The sequence below is a fragment of the Protopterus annectens genome, chromosome 2.part0, assembly GCF_019279795.1.
Source record: "Protopterus annectens isolate FY-2018-M chromosome 2.part0, PAN1.0, whole genome shotgun sequence".
Taxonomy (NCBI): Eukaryota; Metazoa; Chordata; order Ceratodontiformes; family Protopteridae; genus Protopterus; species Protopterus annectens.
This window is the reverse complement of record NC_056728.1, coordinates 1,588,169,145-1,588,190,546: the sequence shown is the minus strand read 5'-3', so window position 1 is coordinate 1,588,190,546 and position 21,402 is coordinate 1,588,169,145. Positions and strand designations below refer to the sequence as shown.

Sequence of the window (21,402 nt, the reverse complement as noted above, 5' to 3'; positions counted from 1 at the left end):
CAACAGCATTTCTGAGGGGTGGCAACTAAGGATATTTTGGAGGCAGCTACTTGGAGTTCAGTGCATACTTTCTAAGCATTATCACCTTCCTCTCTACTCTAAGTCTAGGGCTGGTTTTGCCACAGCTATTTTGCAAGGCATGTTGTCAGTTCCTGCTTCCTTATGATTTGCCAGCCTCCCTTACCTCTGCTTTGGGATTCTACCCAATAGTTAGGACTGCAGCAATGTGGAATGAAGAACATAGTACAGTTTTGTACCTACCATAAATGTAGATGTTCGAGGATCCACATTGCTGCAGTCCAATTTACCCTCCCTCCTTCCCCTCTGTGTTTGGGGTGGTTGTGTAGGTGAGGTTATATTCTGCTAATTTTGTATATTTTGTACATATATTTTGGTGCAGGTATGTTGGGAGTTTTTGGTTTTTGGCCTTATCTTTTCAGGGTCTTCTGACATCTGGGGCAAGAAAAGACTGAGGATATGACGTCGGTCATGCGCATTAGTACCCTGACGTACTGACGTCAGTCTAATGCGCCCTGACCGACGTCAGCCATATACTTTGGTATTCGGGCCGACTGGACAGCGGACTACCCAATAGTTAGGACTGCAGCAATGTGGATCCTCGAACATCTACATTTATGGTAGGTACAAAACTGTACTTTCATCCGCCACTTAAAAAGAAGCTAAAAAGGCACGTATTGAGCCTGCTGCTGTCCATCCCTCACTGAATGGCTCCCATCGGTTGGATGATCTTTCGGTGCTCAACACCATTTCCTACTGCCATGACCCAATTGGAGGCCATCACAGAGCTGTCTACCCAGACGTCTGCCAAGACTGCGTATGTCTGGTACAGATGTAGGAGGGCAACTACGGCTGATTATATCAGAGGGGCCTAGGAGATTCCCCAAAATGTTAGTGAAGAGGTGCCTGGTACCCTCACTGAATCTAAGCAGGGGTCTGAACCTCCTAGATTTGTTAAATCATGCGTTCCTTTAAAAGAGAAACAAAAATAAGCATGTGGCTTTTGTGGCTAAGGACCCTCACAAAGATTGGCAAGACTTTACTCGGGGGCTGTTCAATGCCCTTATGTCCGTGAAACCCCCACAAGAGTTGACTGTCCCTTCTTCTGCTCCCTGGTCTTCCAACCCCTCTAAGAGGCATAGGGATTCTAAATCTTCTTTTGTAGAGATGGATTCTGGTGAAGAATCCTTGGCGTATTCTTCCAAGATCCACTCTCCTCTTGCTCTGTGGTCTGATGAAGAGAATTCACTGTCACTTGATTCTGCTTTTGATGAATTATGTTTTGGGGATACAGTGGTCGGTATGATGGAACACTTAAGTGAGTCTGTTCCCAGGTTTCTGAGGTTCAAAAGAGATATTATGAACCCTTGCAAATGGACTCACCCAGACCTTCTGCAGTCCCTCCTGTTTTAGCTGCCCATTTGGATACATTTGCAGCAGCTTCTCAGGCTCCAGATTCTCAACCTGTGGCCCCTTAGAAACCAGAGAGATGTTATAAAGTCCACGAGGATCATAAGTATTTGTATAAAAGTTCTTGGGATTCTGATGTTGTTTCAAGGCATCCAAGCTACTATTCTCTTCCATGCTTTTACCTTCTTACAAGGACAGCCATACTATGGAGTGGTATGGGGTAAAAGTGTATACTTCTGCTACTTTGGCCTTTAGGGCAATTAATTGCCAGACCCACATGAGTAGATGTGTTCTGGCTCTTGTCTCCCGTTTTGGGAGGGGGAGGGGTTAACTCATATGCCTGATTCAGACAGTAAGACTTCTGCACTTTATCCTCTGAGTTCTGCCCCCTTAGGTGGCTTGCCATTCCACTAAATGCATCTATGATGCTACTGATGCCTTGTCTAGGGCAGTTGCACCTGGTTCTGTCATGAGAAGATGCTCTTGATTGTTCCTTTAAGCCTTACCTGAGGACATTAAGGTCAAACTGTGATTCCCCCTTAGACAACCAGAATCTCTTTGGCACTGCTGTCCATTTCAAAGTAATCAGTATATATGGTTATCCATAGTCCATATTACCACTTGTGTTTCTGAGAAGAGCAATCTAAAAAGATATGGTCCAAGTACAGAGATCTGTGGGATGCCAGTGGTAACCGCTGTCAGAAGGTACAAGTAACTCCCCCACCCTGATGTGTTACGTTCTTTTGATTAACCAATGTTTTACCATTTGAATTACATAAACATTGACATTTAATGTGTCAATTATTTCATTATGCGGAATAAAAGTGCCATGTCTTAAGCTAAGATAAGAAGTATGACTTATCAGTTCTTTATTATATGCTGCTGATAAACAGTTTCACAAGATTCAAAAGTAAGATCTTCCATTAACAAAGCCATGTTGTTCAATAGCCAGTAGATTCCATATGCCATTTTGGATAAACCATGTTGACTCTGTCCAGGATTTCACATAGAAAACTGGTTTAGTTTGTTTTTATTGAACCTGTACAGGAAAATTATAGCTATGTTATCTGGTGCTGTAGAACTTGATTTTTTAATTTTACTTGCGGCAGCACTGTCTGTGTTTAGGTTCATGGGTAAGTAGTATGCTAGCTGCCCTCTTGGGCCATTTTAAGGCTAGATAGTTTCCCTTAGTGTGAATCGAACACTGCCTCCCATCTGTGAGGTGAACACCTTACTGTTACGCCACCCACCCAATAACCTGACACACTATTTTGCTTATTCTGAACTTTTCACAAAACTTTTCTCCAAGCATATTAGCTATATCCTATGGCTAGGTAATCACTTCATTATTTTTGATAACATTTTACATTCGCAAGCTTTTTCCTTTCATTTTTCTGATGTAATTAAAGGCTGCATTTTTATTGCTTTCAACCTTTGAGACATAGCTGAATCCATGGTTTGAGCTGGAAGATTTAAGTATAATAGTTTATGATACTGTATTTTATTTGCTCTTGATGTTATGACTGGGCTTCATTTTGAAAGCTTAAGTCATTTGTTTTTATTTTACATCTTTATTTTGATTCCACAACGGTTTTTTTTCTTGAATTTACCCACATATTTGTATCTTACTTAGACTTGCACAAGTAAACTCGCGTTAACTATGTAATATAACTAATTGATACTATGCCGAGGAAATTTGTTTGGGTCATTCCCAACCTGTTTTCACATATGTGCCATTTATTGCAGTAAGGCTAATAAGGTATAAGAAGGGTGATTTATTTATGAATGAATTTGATTGGTATCATGGTCTGTGCTAGTTACAATAAGTATAACTATTGATGGGAAAGCAGAAAGATGCTTCATTGTCAGTATTCTTTTAAGCTGAGACATAGGATCTGAATTGTCTAAACATAGTAAGGCCTTAAGTTTAATTCTTTTGCTGCTAAAAAAAGCAGTTACTAGAAAATGAAAATCCAAATCTAAATCAAATGTCTCTGATTCACTGAATATTGTAAAAGAGATGCATGAAATGGAAGAGGGATCTCTAGAAAAGGGTAGGGGCACATTATATAGAAATAATTGTAATGCATGGGAAGAATACATGCAGAATAATGTTAAGGGGGTGCAGTGAGGCTTAAGGGAAGGCTGAAATTCAGCATTATTTGTAATGTAGGACTGAAAGACAATTGTTATAAAGAGCAAAAACATGTAATGTATAATATGTGTTAATGGAAACATGTTAATATGGTTTGTTTTATTTTCTACTAGTGTGTGTGTGCGCATGTCTTTGGAATGTGGGAGAAAGCCGGAGTACCCATAGGAAACCCACGCGAACGCAGGGAGGACATGCAGACTCTGCACAGAAGGCACCTTGGCTAAGAATCGAATCGGAAAACCTCTTGCTGTGAGGCAGCAACATTAACCGGTGCACCACTGTGTCACATGTCATGTTGTAGGCTGGACCATGGAAACAACTCGTTTATAGCTTATAGCCTCAAAATCCTTCTAATTCTCTCTGCTAACCGTGTATTTATTACTAAAACCATTTAAACATTGAAGTTATGCTTTTAGATGTATTTTTCATATCTTCCAACATTTATTTTGTGCAAACGCAAAGTGATATAAAAAAATGTACTTTCTAAGATAGCGGACCTGGAATTTTTTCTTGGATTCCATTAGAGTTGAAGCCAACTAGCAAATTCCTTTATACCACTGAATGAAACTAAAGTTATCTCTGAAATGTAGGTTAACTTGGCAGAAGCATACATAATGGCTGCTGAGTCCCGCCTTCCAAACAGTGAGCAGGGAACAGTACTGAAGGAAGCATTTTATTTATGTACTGTACTGTACTCAATAAAATACAGAATAGCTTAAAGATTTTGATTAGACAAGATGCATGGATGCATGTAGTGAGGATTTATAAGTCTCTTTTTTCATATTATCATTGGAAACTGACAAAATATGTTCCCAGATGGATGTGGTGTATTTTTCTCTGGGCCAGTGGCAAAAAAAGGCCAACAATCTGTAAGCTCTATTTTGTAATGTGTTCATGCTGTATTTATAAGGCATTTATTGTTTTAGTACTCCCTAACCCTGTCCAAGAGAAACCAAGACTAGTGGATGAGAAATCTATGTCTCGATGGACAGAGGCAGTCTGTAAATCATGCCCTAGCATATATATACCTCTTAAATAACCTCCAAGACACAACCTCATGTGATACATTTGAGACTTTTGGCTAGGCTCACAAAGACCAGCAAATAACTTGTGGGATACATTTGAAATGCTTGGCTAGATTTATAAAGGACCCGGTGGTCATTAGCCTAGTATACACCTATGAACCATGCAAACCCATGAAGTTTCAGCTTAGTTAACTGTTCTGTCATTTGATAACAAACTTCACACTACTTGTAATGAAATGCTCTTTAGTGTTTGTCATTTTGTTCTGTAGTGATGTTTATTCTAACATGCATATAAATGCACTTTGGTAACTGCGCACAAGAGGTGAAAAGTGTAGTTTGGCAATAGAACTATACAACCCCGACATATCATACAGGGACTTATTTTATACTTTTCTCTTGTAACAGTGAGTAGACTGGGTGAGCCAAATGGTCCATATGTATGAATACTTCTGTTATGGTTTGCTGATTCACTGTTTACTTCAGTGTTTTATCTTCAGAATTATTGCCAAAACTTTAACAGGTAGCATAAGAGTTAAAGTTTTCACAATGTCTAAAAAATTTACTACTTGAATCAGGTGACATTTTCAGCCTGTTTCACAGCACCTTTGAAGTCTTATCCTTACACTAGTATACCAAAGTTTAGTGCAGATCTGACAGACTGTAACAAGCTTCAGTGCTGGAGCTTTTCATTTCCTTAGCAGTCAGTGGCACAGCAGGTAGCACACTTGCCTTTCATGCAGAAGGCAATGAGTTCTATTCTCACACTTGCTGACACTGCAGTGCAACATCAGGGAGGTGCTGCACTCCTGAGTGGGGCTGTCCTTCAGATGATACCCAGTCTGCTTGAGTTGGTTGTATCTCAGGTGGATGTAAATGGCACCTATTAAAAAGAGTCTAGGAGAAGCTCCTCAATGCCTTGGCTTAATTTCCCTTAGTAGTATGAATAGCACCTTGAGCCTCCCCAGAAAAGAGGATAATAGCCTAGTGGTTCTAACCCAGTCAAAAAAGAAACAAACAAAATAAAAAAGAAGAGAATAGTTTCTGTCACTTCAGCTGGATATTTTTATATTGCCTAATTATTTGCCTTAAAAATTAGCAGACTTCTTGAAATAAGCGAGAACTACAGTTAGCATCATGTGTGCACACTTGGCTTCATAACTTCATGGATTCTGAATACTGGTTCCACTGCAGCAGTTTTCTGCTGTACTACTCCTACTGTTGTTGGTACATTAGAATAAGCTAATTTAGCCTGCCCCCCCCCCCCTAAAAGTTTTCTTAGGAAAGTTATGATTTACTCTGAAATGTATAACACAAACATTTCTGAAATGGTGCTGTGTGACTGCGTAAGCCCTATTCCTGTTATTCCTTTAAATGCCAGACTAAGATGTGGTGCTATACCACAATGTCATTGCAGATGGAGCCACAGTGTGCATTGTGTATGTGCTTTTTTAATTATTTAACTTGCAGTTGTTAGGGCAGTGGGTATTTTGACTGATTAGTAGAACAGTGTTTATGTGAACAGGTTTTTTTAAGGAACCCTTCTGTTGTCAGTGATTTGAAAATAGTTATTCACTAAGCCATTGGTACCCTTTCAGAGATGTAACCCTGTCAGCACCCCAGTGCCAGAGATTTTCAAATCAGTGTTTATTGAAGGTTTGAATGTAGTGACTAAACAGAATACTCTTTGAGCTAAAAACAAAAGGTTAAATAACATTTGAAGTTCAGCATGTCTTTGGTTTCTTGGAAAATGCACCATTTACATTTTTAATTTTTGTGACCTCTAGGAGGAAAATGAAGGCCAGCTTTTAGTACTGGGTGCTACAAACCGTCCACATGCCTTGGATTCTGCTCTGCGCAGGCCAGGACGGTTTGATAAGGAAATAGAGATCGGGGTTCCCAATGCCATGGATCGCTTAGATATCCTTAGAAAGCTGCTTGTGAATGTACCACATGGGCTTACTGACACACAAATGATAGGACTTGCTGACTCAGCACATGGCTACGTGGGGGCGGATTTGGCAGCTTTATGCAAAGAAGCAGGTAAGTGTTATTGTCCACTAAGAAATGCAACACGTGTTAGGTCTTCCCTATTTAATCTCCCCTGTCTGTTCTTTCTGTGATGTTTGCAACAATGTGCCAAAACTGCTATCGAGCAGGTGCAACTAACCAAACTGCCATTGTTTATGTTTCCCTCTGCTCTGCTGTACTGTATTCTTTTGCGTATCAGCATCCTGTTCTCTTTCCTGAAACATCGGCCATTATTTTCTGATGGACTGTGGCCCAATGTGAGGTGCAGAATTGGTACATGCATGACACCTTCTTCCATTTTCAGCCAGTGCTGATGCTTAAAGTTTTACAGAAATAGGAGACATTGTGCCCTTTGTTGCAGAGGCAGAATACCTGTCACTAGGGTTTGAAAATGAACCTGGGAGTCATTGGAGTTGCCTTGTCTGAAAAGGACTGAGTATCTCGTCAGGTGTACATATGATATTATGGTCCATGATCTCTGTGGAGGGCTGGTATTTACATCTTTGCAATCCAACACAAGAAGAGCATAGCGCTGAAAGACTGCTGCATCATTGCTTATTCTGATCTTATAACATTGTAGCATTCTGTAGAGCGTGACACCACTGCAGTGACCTAAATGTCATTGAAAATCATTCTTTTAATTTCTAGTTTACATACCAATGAGTGAGAATGGGATTACCCAATATTTCAGCACTGTGTGTGTGTGTGTGTGTGTGTGTGTGTGTGTGTGTGTGTGTGTGTGTGTGTGTGTGTTTGAAAAGGAGCAGGACATGAAGGACCTGCAGGAACAGATGCAGCATTACAGTCTTGTGGAAGCAATGGGAACCAAAAATGTTAGTATTAGTAAGGCTGTTCCATCAGGATGGAATACATTTTTAGCAGCAGATGGAAATGGGCTGAAGCTAACGAAATTAAAAGCTGAAGTGAGGAGGTGTTACTCAGTGACTTATAGATGCCACTACAATAGGAATCATGGTTAGAATAAAATCTGTCTGCTTTCAGCATCGTTAATAAGAGTAGTGAACAGTGATCATTTTGTGTTAGGAGTGTAAGAAATATTTAGTGGTTGAAGGCTTATTTCTCTTTTGAGACACGAGAACATCCAATATTTATAAAGTGTCTACTGTTCATTCTTGTAGGGCTATGAGTAATACTTTATGTACTTTATTAAGAATTTGTTGCTTCACAGATGTTGTCAGTATACAAGTGCAAATTCATTGTAGTTTGTCTATGCTTGCTGGATGTAAATTTTTTAATGGTATCATCTGTTTGTATAATTTGTACGTTTTGGCCAAAGTCATGAAGTCATGAATGAAAAGGGCCCACTGTCCCTTTTAATTACATGGTTATTAAATAATTAGTAAGTAAATAAATGCAGATTAGATCTGTTTTTGTGTTTGTTTTTAGTTCAGTTCTTGTTTTTTTTTTTTTTTAGTTAAACCGTTATATTTTAATTTATCAAAAAGATATTAACCTTGCATATTAACTTGACCTATTCAGATATGCAAGATGTCTTGCACCATGCAAGCATCAAATTTTGCACTGACTTCCAGGTGTGTTCTTTTCAACCATATGAAGATGGTTATTTGATAAGGGTTAATTATATTGGTTTGTTTTAGAAAAAATGCATGATGTTCATCACTGGATCACAATTGCATTATTTCTTGTTTCCTTATGGGATGTGTCCTGCCAAGGGTACCGTACATCTGGGCAGTCTACAAAATCTTGGGCAACTTCCTCCGCTACGACCTGTGAATGAGAGCACTTTTGCTGTACTTAAGGGACGTATGGGTGCAATCATCCTCTAAACTTTCTTGCTGCCAGTCTGTGAAGAAAGACTTTTCTCTGCATCCTTGTCTTTTTTTGCCTAGGCTGTGAACATAATTACAAAAAATACATGGTTTGCCAGTCTAGAACTATTCAAAATCATTTGTATCCCCTCAAGCTTTACATTGAAAATAAACTGCAACAAGATTTGCAGCGTGTTAGGGTGGCATCTGATTTGCCTGCCTTGAATGTCCCCCATCCGCCTAAGAAGAAAAATAAAAAGTTGAATGAAGACGCACACTTGCCTTTTTCTGTCATTCAGTCAGAATCGGACATATCCATTGAAGCAGTTGATCAGCCTGCACACTGTGTGACTAACACACCTGTTCACACTTTTGGGACTTCTCAGGAGGCTGACAAGGTACAGGATGTTAACATGTCTTTTCTGACTGACTGGACAGCTAATTTGGCCATGAAGGGAGAACCAAGGCTGACTGTCTGAGGGAACCGGGGGGATTCTTCAAACTCTTATCTGAGAACATGTGCCAGGGACCCTTCTTAGGGTCTACTCCTCCTCATGTAATTTGCTTGGACACTACAAAGAAAAGAAAACAAAAAACTAAACGCATCTCCCCTCCTGTTACACCTACCTACTAGGGATCCTCAGCAAAAGTGGTATAACTTCTCCTAAGGACTTTTTTAAAACCATTGACAGGCAACCTCTTCAGCTCTGTTTCTACTCCCTTCAAAAGAAAACAGGAATCCTTGTCTGAAGAATTATCTTCAAAAATCTGAGTCTGAATCCCTAGTTTACTCCTCTCTGATCCATTATCTTACAGGCTATGAGTCTGAAGCAGATGGCACTGTTTTCAAATTCACCTCAGTGGAGTTTACTTTTAAAAATACTGTCCATAAAATGATGGGGCACTTTAACTGTGCTGGCAAACAAAATTCTAAACCACAGAAAATATGTGACTTGATACATATAGAAATTCTCTGCTCTCCCATCTGTTTTGGAGGCTTTTGAGGACAACTTTTGTGCACTTCTGTAGCTCCTGAATCCCAGCCTTCTGTACCTAAGAAGCCAGAGATGTCCTATAAAGTACCTGATTCCCATAAGTACTTGTACAAAAACCCTTCCTCTAACAGTTATTTCTGTGGTGTCAGATAAAGCTTCCAAATTGCTTCCTTCTGACAGTGCCTTGATAAATGACAGGGATAGCAGACCATAGGCAAATATGGGAAAAAGGTTTACACTTCTGCCACTTTTTCTTTCAATGGATTTAATTGCCAGACTCATAGCTAGATACATGCTTTCTGTTTTTGACAACATAGATATTATCAAACTTGCCTAACTCAAACACTAAAGATTCTTTATAGAATGTCTTCAGTTCTTCCTTACAAGTTACAAGGCGTTCCATCAAACATGGATTTGACAGTGATGATGCTTCCTCTAGAGCTAAAGGATCAGTCCTAGGAAGGTTAGCCTGGCTTATAGTACAGTCTGCATGTGATGATGTTAAAGCCAAACTGCTCAGTGCCCCTTTAAGTAAGGATAACTTGTTTGATTCCTTTCTGCAGAACTATTCATGAAACTAGAGGAAAGATAATGTAAGGATTTAAGCAGCTTTTTTCCTCCATTCCTAAGTTCCAGAGGAACTACCCCTCCAAATCTGATCCCTTTTTCCACAAAACCCATAAATCATCTCAGCAGAAAAGAAAGATATTTTCTAAGAAAAGAACGGCAGGAATATCCCAAGTGTATCCAATGGAGCCTTTTCAGGTAAACGTTCTCATTTCCTAATTGGCACCTGTGATGAGGGGTATTTATTCTATATAGTGATTGTTACAATGTTAAACAGGCTCATAGGATGTTACTAGGCTAGTGACCCGAGGGTCTGTACAAGCCTAGCCTTTAAATCCCAATATAATACTAGATGAGAGGTATTGTGTATGCCCAAGATATTTCTAGCAAGGATTACCCATGTCCAGGAGACTAGCATGAGCAATCCCTGGCAGAAATTTATGATTTCCCATCCAGTCATCCAGGTTGCACTTAAACAGGGTCATGGAAGTGCTCTGCTTGACATGGATTGGAAGCCTATTCCAGAGGAGTGGCAACCTCTGAGAGATGTATCTGTCTCTCCAGCAGGTCCCATTTATGTCACAGGCTAAACTGAGGTCCCTGGAATGGGTGACTCTAGTCCCATTTGACTTATGGATGTGCAGCATTTTCATTAGATTTGGGTCAGAGATAGCCCTGTAAGCCAGACACAAGTTGCCTGTAAGTAGTGTATAGGCTGCTGAGTACAGTGACTGCAACGTCTGTGTGTCCGCTTAAGACATGTGCTGAAGACCCTGAATTTTCTTAGTTAGAAATCTGAGGTCTGTCAAGCTGCTGCAGGTGTCTTGTACGGTTCATACCAAAGGGAGCATTGTATTCAATAATAGGCCTGATGAGGGACTAGTACAGAGGAGTTATACCCTCTTTTGCTCTTGAAGTGATGCCTTTCCTAATCTGGTGAGTGAGATAGAATGCCTTCCTCACCACAGTGGACTCATAGTGATCGAAGTTGAGGTTACAGTCAACTTGTGTTGCCAGGTCTCTCACTACTGAATTGGTACTTAGGCTATTATTGTTTATTTTATAATCAGCAGGGGCATTGTTTTTACTGAAAAGAGTAATAATGCATTTTTAACATTTAGTTTAATACCATGGTTTTGGCACCAGCCATTTGTCTGTGTAAGCCCCTTTTGAAGTATGCTGAAATTGATAGGGGATTCAATGATGGCACCTAATTTGCAGTCATCTGCAAACTTGGTTAAACACAGCACCTCCGCTTTGGCCTGGACTTGTGAGAAATCTATGCCAAACAAGAGGGGACCCAACACTGACCCCTGTGAGTCCCCCACTAGTGACAGGTCTGCTGGTAGAGGTAAAGTCTCCCACTTTGACTAAGTGTTGTCAATCTATGAACCAGTTTGCAACCCACCTGACAACATAGGGATTGACATTCAGCTGGGCTAGTTTGTCAATGAGGCCGAAATGTGGGATAGTGTCTAAGGCCTTGGCCAATTCAAGATAGGCTGCATGCATGGCTTTGCCCTTGTCTGTGGCTCTGGTCACGTTCTTGAAGAAGTCCACCAGGTTTAGCAGGCATGACCTGCCCTTGACAAAACCAAACTGGGATGAATCCAGGGTTTGGAGGTCACCTGTATCCTTGTTTATGAGGTCCATGATGATTTCTTCCATTGACTTACAGATGAGGCTAGTTAAACTATAGTTACCCAGGTCTGTTGCCGAGCCACTCTTGTGGAGGGGGATAACAGTCACCGTTTTCCATTCACTGGGGACAAAGCCAGTACTCAAGCTGTGGTTTAATACAGTGCCTAATGGAGTAGCTAGCTCTTGTTTTAGAACATTAAGAATACAGCCTGGAATGCCATCTGGTCCTATGGAAGCTGTGTTCTTAGCTTTAGAGAGAGCATTGATGGACTTACTCTTTGGAGATGCAGGGAGAAGGAGGAGGAGATGATGAAGACATTGTTTGCGGTATTCTTGGGGGGGGGGGGGTGAAATTTACACCAAACCTGTCTGCTAGCAGGTTTGCAATTTCCGCAGGGTCAGTGTGTGTGATACCATCCACGATAGTTAAGCAAACATCTGAATCCTACATTTTAGGTTGTGGATGTAGCTGAAGAAATCCTTATGGTTATCCTTGGCTATAGTTGCCAAATGTTTCTCTTTAGTTGCTCTTTGAAGATTGTACGAGTTGTCTTATTTGCTTGCTTAGGCTGAGGACGGTGCTTTATTAATGGTTTGTTTTTTCTTGAGGATCTTGCTTTAATCCTGTCCGGCACTGCTGTTTCTTTTCATTGTAGATGTTTATATAGGGCATCAGTGTATACCTTAGTAGGTCTCCAATGTTATAATAAATATCATAATGGATACACTTTTTTGAGTCTGAGAGTTAAATTAATCCAGAGTTGAGAACTCAGAGTGCTGTCTTTATATAAACATGTTTGAGAATATGGACAATAACTAGCCTTGTGATGAGGAGATAAGGTTATGTAATAACACATTTGTAATTCCTTAATATTTGTAGATGTTTTTAAGTCAGTTTGAAGACTTTTTCTGTTCAGGGATGTTAAGAGATTATGAGGAAATGCATTTCAAAACTTCCTTCAAGGATTGGGTAACATGGATCACTAAATTTGTTTTTGGTCTGGAAGACACTTGGGTAGTCTACCAACATATGGTCTAAGTTTTTATAGAGCAGTTTTTCATTCATTACTCAAAGGTTCATAGGTAAATACTAGGTTATCAGTCTGCAGACTATTGGAAGTCTAGCCAATCACCAAGAGATCAGAATCAAACCCTGTACCTTGTGTTTGAGGGGTTAATATCTTAACCAATTTGCCAACCCTGCCCCTTTCTTTGAATAAAAAGTGGCAGTCTGAATAGGATAAGAATTTATGTGCAAATTTTAATTTTGTCAAGGACAACTGATGATTTAGTTATAACAAATATAAGCTACACAGTGGGTAAGCAGTGATGGAACCTGTTTTGTGGACCAGGAGTAAATCATGCTGGACTGTTGTAGGTGTGTTGATGTTTCTGCTGAAAGGATGGGAGAGGACCCTGTATTAACATGTGCCATGCATAAGACAGAGGGGAGCAAGAATGATTTAGTTGTGAAAGAAATGTTTTAACTCTATTAATCTCCAAAGTTTTTGATTACTGCTGGGTACTACATTATCCACATGTTGGTATAACATGAGCTGCTTATTGGTGATGTGCCCATAGGGTTTCACTTCAGTATCTCAAAATACTGAAACACCGAAGCTGTAATTGCCGACACCATAACTCCAAAGTTCCAGTATTTCGAAATACTGAAGTGCTCCATAAAAAAAAAAAAATAAACACTACAAACATTTATGCAGGGGGCAAGCCCCCCTGCACCCCACACCCCCTCCCTACTTAAATATACCAACTCTGCGATTGCGCTACAGTGGAAGAAAGGGAAATCTCCCATTCCGCACCATATGCGGAAGCGCAGAATAGGAGATTTGCCGTGTCCCCACTATTGTGCAATCATGGGGATGGTAGATTTAAGTGAGGGGGTGCAGGAGGCTTGCCCCCCTGCAGAAACAGTAGATGTGAAGTTGTTCAATCTCGCCATTTATTCTTACACAAGTCGACTGCTTTACTAGTTAAAGATCTCAGAGTAGCTCGAGGCCAGGCCCTTATCCCATGATGCTCTCTGTCCTAAGTGAGGGGGTGCAGGGGGGCTTGCCCCCCTACAGAAATAGTAGATGTGAAGTTGTTCAATCTCGCCATTTATTCTTACACAAGTCGACTGCTTTACTAGTTAAAGATCTCAGAGTAGCTCGAGGCCAGGCCCTTATCCCATGATGCTCTCTGTCCTACCCCAGATCTAGTTTGCCACTGCAACTGATTGCTAGGTTGTCGGAGAGCTTGGGCCAGTAGTACTTTCTTATTAAGTTTTTTGACAAACTTTAGACTAATTTTCTTGAGTGAATTACAGTAGAGTGTTGTAATTTCTAGTTTTTATAGCTGTTAGGCAGATTAGCCTTTAGAACTCTTTAAATTTAAGATTCTTGTGTTTGTTACAGAGTGGTTGTTCTTAGGCCTTTGCCATTGTTTGGTTATCCCTATCCTTTAAATATATATCTATGTATACTTATAATTAGTGTGTTAGTTAGATAGGTGTTTGCTAGTCTAAACATACATTTTATCCTTAGTTGTACAGGGATCTGACAACTCAGGACTGTTTGTTTTTGTAGGACTGTTGATATTTCTGTGTGGTTGTTAGTGCAGTAACCGTTTTTTTTTTTCAGGTTAGTGCTACAGTTTCCGTGCAGAATAATTTGAAGGTTGTTCAGGGACCTGACAACTTCTCTAGTGTGCTTCCATATTTCTGTGCTTGCTATTATGGCTGATCATAGGGAGAAGCAAAAATCTGGCTTCAAGAAGTGTCCAAAATGCGGGCAGAAAATGTCCATTACAGACTCGCATGTTAATTGTGTTTATTGTTTGGGGCCTGTTCACCTCCAGGAGGATTGCTCTATCTGCCACTCCTTCAGCAGCAGGGTTTTATTAGAGAGGAGAAGGAAGTTGGTAGAGGCTTGTTGAAGCCAGATTTTCAAGACACCTTGGATAAGGCTGACCAGACTTCCAAGTCCTCGAAGTAGTCAACGTCTTCAAAGGTGTCCTCGGAGCCCAGGTCATCAGCTCCGAGTTCTTCTGTGAAGGTGCAGTAGCCGGCTCCGCAGTCTTTGGAGCCGTTCACCAAACAGGTGTTTTGGAGCCGGTCCCTGGTCTTGGAACCAGTCTCCAAAACTCTGAAGTCACCCATCCTTCAGTCGGTGACGTTTTCGGTTCCTTCGACCCATTTGTCGAGGACCCTTTCCGATGTGGACTGGGTGGTGCAGAGGCTTTTGGAGAACCCGACACTGGCTAAATTGCTGTCGGCTTCGACCCAACAGGGTTCAAAGCCTGAGACCGTCCCACTGGCTGTGACTACTCCTCCTCCGAGCCGAGCAGGGCCTTCGGAGCCGGAGGAGGAGGATCTGATGTTTGTGGAGCCTTTGGAGCCGAGGCCTGTTCCACCGCCTTCAGATCCATTAACCCTGAATTCTTTGGTTCTATTGGAAGACTCTCAGAGCCAACACTCTCTTGTCGGTTCCGAGAGTGGGGGGGTCAAACCGATGTGTCAGTTCCAACCCTTCCTCTCGGGGCTTCAGCGCGGATGAGCTCGGCTCTGTCCTCTGGTTCGGAGCCCACTGTCTCTGTGCCGGGGAAGTTGCCGTCTTCTTTGGAACCGTTGGCTTCCTCGGGTCAGAGCAGCGGTTCCTTCGATGCCATGAGGAGGGTTATGTCGTCTAGGACACGCACATCATCAGGTCCTTCTTCTTCCTCCCCTAAAGTGCCGTGTTCTGCCTCTACATTGCAGGTCCCTCTGAAGCGTCAAGACCCGGAGCTTCAGGTAACCCCAATGGGTGACCCTTGCTCTACTGAGACCTCACCAGAAGCTCCCACTAATGAGGTTCCCAGGAAGAGATTATGCAAGAGGAGGCATTTAGATTCCCCTCAGGAATCTTTGACATCAGGCACTGACTTAGAGGAATTGGAAGGGTCCCCCTCGGAGGATATCTCCTTTGCGGATATCCTGGAAATCCTAAAGCAGAGGGGTGACTGGCAGTCCGTTAACCCTACTGAGTCGGTTCTCCTGAAGGCCTTTGGGTCTCAACCTTCCACCTCCTGGGTGACTCCACCCTTCAATGAGTTGATGGAATTGGTCGCTCGAAGGGTGTGGGAGTCTCCTGATTCCATGGAACCGGTCCCTCGGAGACCCAGCAAATTTATCACCTCCCCCCAAGACAAGATGTTCCTCACTAAGGGAGTCTCCGTTGATGCCATGGTGGTGGTGGTGGCAGCCACCAAGAAAGAGATGTCTGAAACCTCTTCCACTGTCCATCCTCCTAATAGGGATTCTAGGATGATGGACAGATACGGGAAACACATTTTTAGTTCTGCGTCATTTGCCATGCGATCGCTTAACTATTTGACTCATTTCACCTGTCTTCAAAGAGATCTCCTGAAAGAGCTTGGAGATACTCTGCTGGGTCATACAGATGGAGCTGTCTCTGATAAGGTGACAGCACAACTTAGTACCCTTAACTCCATTGTGAACTCGTCAATGCGGCTCATTTTCTATGCAGACGATGGTTCGAGTCGGGCAGCGGGTTCAGTGATAGCTGTTCGGAGACAGTCCTGGATGCGCTTATGCTCCTTTGAGAAAGCCTTCAGGTCTTCCTTTGTCAACACCCCATTTGATGGCTCTTTTCTGTTTGGGCCCAAAGTCAAGGAGACTCTCACTAGGTGTGAGTAGGAGGGAAAGACTCTGCCGTAGGAGTCCGTTTTTCCACCCCTACCAGACCATACCCCAAAGGGCAGACAGGTGGAAAAATGTGGTTCTGAAACTCCCAAGGAGCTTTTCATAACACACATAGTGAACTCCCCTCCAGGGGCAGAGGAGGAGGCAATAATGGAAGATGCTGCCCTGGCGGCAGAGGGGGTCCGCAGAAACAGGGCAACATGGATCAGTTTCTTGGTAAGCCCTATCAGTGCTCCTAAGAGTAGGCCCGACTGTCCTGCTCTGGAGGCAGTCGGGGGTTACTTGGCTTTGTATCCAGATGCCTGGCTAGGAATTGCAACAGATTTTTGGGTACAAAGCATCGTTACCAGAGGATATATCATCCCATTTCTAAAAAATTCACCTGTTGGCAAAAAAATCCCAGATGTTCCACCCAGTCTCAGGGATCAAGCAGCCATAGAAATCCAGAGGCTGCAGGAAAAGAGTCATCCAGCCAGTCTCAGCAGACCAGATAGGATCCAGAACTTACTCCAGATTCGTTTTAGTTCCAAAGAAGACAGGGGACTGGAGGTCCATCTTGGATCTCAGCAGACTCAACACATTTGTAAAGAAAGAGAAGTTCCGGATGGTCACGCATCAGGCTGTTTTCCCATTCCTCAGAGTGGGTGATTCGATGTGCTCTATAGATCTCAAGGATGCGTACTATCACATCAAAATGGCCAGGCCAGCCAGAGATCATCTGTGTTACTGGCTGGGAGCCTGTCACTACCAATTACGTGCACTGCCCTTTGGACTCGCAACAACCTGCAGAGTGTTTACCAAATGCATGGCAGTGGTTACGGCTCACTTGAGGCGTCATGGATTTCGAGTGTTTTCTTATTTGAACGGCTGGCTCCTTACCGCCACCTCCTGGCATCAACTAATTCTGTCCAGGGATCACAGTCAATCTCTGCTCTCAGGCATCACTATCAGTTTCGAAAAGTCTGTGTTGCTGCCATTGCAGCGTATCTCCTTTATCGGAGCAGAACTAGACACTACCACCACCACAATAAGATTGCCACTGGACAGAATAGCTACTCTCCGAAACCAGGTCTCGGAAATGGCAGTTACACTCATAGCAGTTCCTCTGGAACAAATGCACATGAAGATTCTTCAATGGTTACTATTCGCCCAGTGGTCATACCAACAACTTCCCATGTCATTCTTAATCATGATTACGGACTCTTGCAAGAAGGATCTTCGCTGGTGGTTGACCAGCCAACAACTGACAGTGGGTCGACCATTTGTTCTCCCCCTGCCATCAGCCACGGAGACCACCCACGGTGACCACGGACGTTTGTCTGATAGGGGGGGGGGGCTTTTTCATGGAGGAGCAGCCCAAGGCACCTGGTCAGAGACAGAGTCACAGTTGCACATCAGTGTTATGGAGCTGAGAGCGGTGCTTTTGGCATTGCAGCACTTCCATGACTCTCTGCCTCTAGGGACAATTGCGATACAGATGGACAACATGTCGGTAGTCTGGTACATCAACAAGCAAGGGGGAACCAAGTCTTATTCCCTGTATCGAGAGACCTTGAGAATTTGGCAGTGGGCTGTGTCCACTGGGCGCTTTCTGATAGCAATGCACATCCCTGAGAAATCCAACATGATAGTGGACAAATTGAGCAGAGTCATTCTGCTACCACACAAGTGGTCTCTCAAAAACAAAGTTGTGGAGAAGATTTTCCACAGATGTGACCAGCCTTGCTGCGACCTGTTTGCATCTCCTATGAATGCCAAATGCAGAAGCTACTTTGCCCTGAATCCCCCATTGAGAGACAGCCCAAGGGACTCGCTTGCACACGATTGGCCCCCGGGACGCCTGTATGCCTTTCCACCTATACCCCTGATTCCGAAGTTCTTGCAGAAAGCCAAAACTCTTGGAAGGACTGTAATTTTAATAGGCCCTCTTTGGCCTCATCAGATTTGGTTTCCCTTCCTCTGACTCTATCAACTGGAGGAACCTTAGATTCTGGACCCAGTTCCAGACCTACTGACACATTTGTCAGGGGCCCTTTATCCTTCCCTTTGTTCCCTCAGACTGACAGCTTGGCTGCTCCAATTCCCTACCTAGCCAGGTCACACGATTTATCTTCGGAGGTACAGCACATTCTTTTATCTTTGCATAAGGTCTCTACAAGAAAGTTGTATGCTAGTAAATGGAAGCGATTTGCTTTTTGGGCATCTCAGAATAACATTGATTCCTATGTTGCCCCAAATACTAGTATCCTGGAATTCCTCTCTAAACTTTTTCATGAAGGTGCTGCAGCTGCCACTATTTTCTCTTAGGAGATGAGGGTTCTAACTTAATGTCTAACAGATTATGTAGGGCCTTCCTTAAGGGCACCAGTCATCTTAGGCCCCCTTTTAGATAGCCCTTTACTCCCTGGAACCTAAATGTTGTGCTGTCACATATTATTCTTCCCCCCTTTGAACCCGCATCATCCTGTCAGTTGAAGTTCCTTTCCTGGAAGACTATTTTCTTGGTGGCCATTATCTCAGCACATAGGGTCTTCAAGCCCTTTCTGTCCAACCACCATATTTGGTGTTTCATCCAGACAGGGTATCACTGAGGACTAAGCCTTCATTCTTGCCAAAAGTGTGTTCTGAGACCAGTCTGAACCAAACTGTTGAACTTCCAACCTTTTTCAGTAATCATTCTAATCAGTTGGAATACATGTTGCATAAACCTGACGTCTACAGACAATTGAGATTCTTTTTGGACAGGACAAAGGAATTTAGAAGATCTGATCAACTTTTTGTATTTTTTGCTGATGCCAAGAAAGGATTACCAGTTTCTAAAATTACCCTTTCTAAGTGGTTAACTGACTGCATCAAACTTATCTACTCTTCAGCGAACCAAACATTAGAGCATGGTGTGAAGGCCCATTCAACTAGAGCTGTCTCCACGTCCTCAGCTTATACGGCTCATTTACCTTTGGACAGTATATGTGCAGCTGCCACTTGGTCTAAGCCTCATACCTTTATCACTCATTACAAAGTGGACAGGGCTTCCTTTGGTTCCACTGTCCTCAGGAATATACTCCCATGAGCCACCCAGGATTAGGGTGCTTGGGACGCTACCCATGTGTAAGAATAAATGGCGAGATTGAACAACTTCACATAAAGAAGTTATGTACTTACCATAACGTTCCATGTGAGTTGTTCATCTCGCCTTTATTCTTACATTCCCACCCACCTTCCCCCTCCAGGGTCTCAAAGAACAGGCAGACTTGGGGTCTGGTAGTCTTGTTCTTGGATTTCTTACTCCGGCTGGAGTATTTAGTGAGTTATTCTTGCTCATGCTGAGTTCAGCAAACTAGATCCGGGGTAGGACAGAGAGCATCATGGGATAGGGGCCTGGCCTCTAGCTATTCTGAGAGCTTTAGCTAGTAAAGCAGCGGCTCCATACCCATGTGTAAGAATAAAGGCGAGATGAACAACTCCCATGGAATGTTATGGTAAGTACATAACTTCTTTTTTTCTTTGTTTTAATTTTTTTTAATGCCGCTTCAGTATTTCGAAATACTGACACTTTGGGGTTCTGGTCTCAACCATTAGAGCTTCGGTGTTTCAGTATTTCAAGATACTGAAGTGAAACCACCCATAGAGGTTGTTGGCATTCACATATAGCACCATAGCTAGGAGGAGTAGAAACTGGCTTACAGTCTAGAATTAACAGTGTAGTGTTTTTCTGCTGGGACAGTGAAGGAGTCACTTGTATACTGAATGAGCTTTCAGTCCATACCTTGGACAATCATGTTGTTTGCATACTCTGTAAATAGCACTTGGCCCAACAGAGCCCTGAAGAACTGACATCCACTAGGAGGAGGAGGAGTTAAGATGGCAGTATTCCATGTAACCACTTGTTTTCTGTAATGTAAATAGTTAGAAAACCACGTCTTGTTACTTGGAAGTAGGACTGAAGCTGACCATGACTTATGTAAGCTTAGTGTGGCCCGTGGTATCAAAAGCTTTGGAGAGATCCAGAAAGAGCATCAGCATTTTTTTGGGGGGGTCCCCATTCTTCTCATGGTAAGAGCCATTCCTGGCCCATTAGCTCCATTTGAAGTGAGGACAGATTACATAAGTTGTCATTTGGGCAGCCATCAGGGCTTTTCTGTTCATGTCCCTAACTCCTCCTGTGGTGGTTGATGTTACCACTTGCATCACCCGAATGCAAGGGTTTGAATAATTTTTTAGTGTCTTTAGGGCAGACTGTATAGAGTATCTCTGGTGTCTAGTGTTCCCCATCGACCCTCATAATCTTTCATTTAATTTTCTAAGTGCCTTTCAGGCACAACATAAAAGTTTCCCTGATGCCTCTAGGGTTCATTCCCTTAACAATGTTGCAGGATTTTCTCTTTAGTCTTGAGAAATGTGCAGGTATTACACCCCTCCACACACACACACACACACACACACACACACACACACACACAACTCCAACACATCTGATCGCAGTCACACACTCATCCATATACACATGCACATACCTCTACCTAACTTAACCCTTCACTAACCTCCCCCATTTCCATGACCTCCCAGGCAGGCAGACACAAACGCACAGACACATTTCACATAATGTAGCCACACAGCAACACCCCATTCCCCAACACTACCTGTCCGCTAAATTCTTCTGCTCTTATCTCTTCTTCAGTAGGTGAACATGAGGTTTTGGCTGTGTTCAGTAACACCAGCAGGTGTGAGAGGCTGTGTTAAGCTTGGGTGTGTAAATGCCTTACTACAGGCGGTTCTGGGGGAGAGCACATGTCTAATTAGCATATGCCTCTTCCCCAGAGTGCCTTATTAACATTTAGCACATCTGGGAAGACTAAAGCCCTGTGGTAGGGCTGTTTCTGAGTTCCAAAAGATTACTGCTGGGTGTATACCTCACGGCAGCCTTCTTGAATTCTGGCCACTGACCCCGTTAATCTTTACTAGAAAATATATGTGCTTTATGTTTATGTTCGCATAATTTCCTGTATCCAGGTGTCTTGTGTTTTCATTTTTGGGTTGAATTTTTCTAATTAGCAGTTGTGACTAATGGGAAGGAATG

At 42.6% G+C, this 21,402-nt stretch overlaps 1 protein-coding gene across 1 annotated transcript in view; it reads left to right on the top strand.

Annotated features, from left to right (window-relative positions):
• LOC122792856 (ATPase family protein 2 homolog) overlaps positions 1 to 21,402 on the top strand; it is a 1,253,755-nt gene that overhangs the window by 368,040 nt on the left and 864,313 nt on the right. The window contains exon 9 of the mRNA XM_044060416.1: positions 6,393 to 6,648. Within this exon, the coding sequence (XP_043916351.1) occupies positions 6,393 to 6,648 (256 nt within the window). The remainder of the gene's footprint in view (positions 1 to 6,392; positions 6,649 to 21,402) is intronic.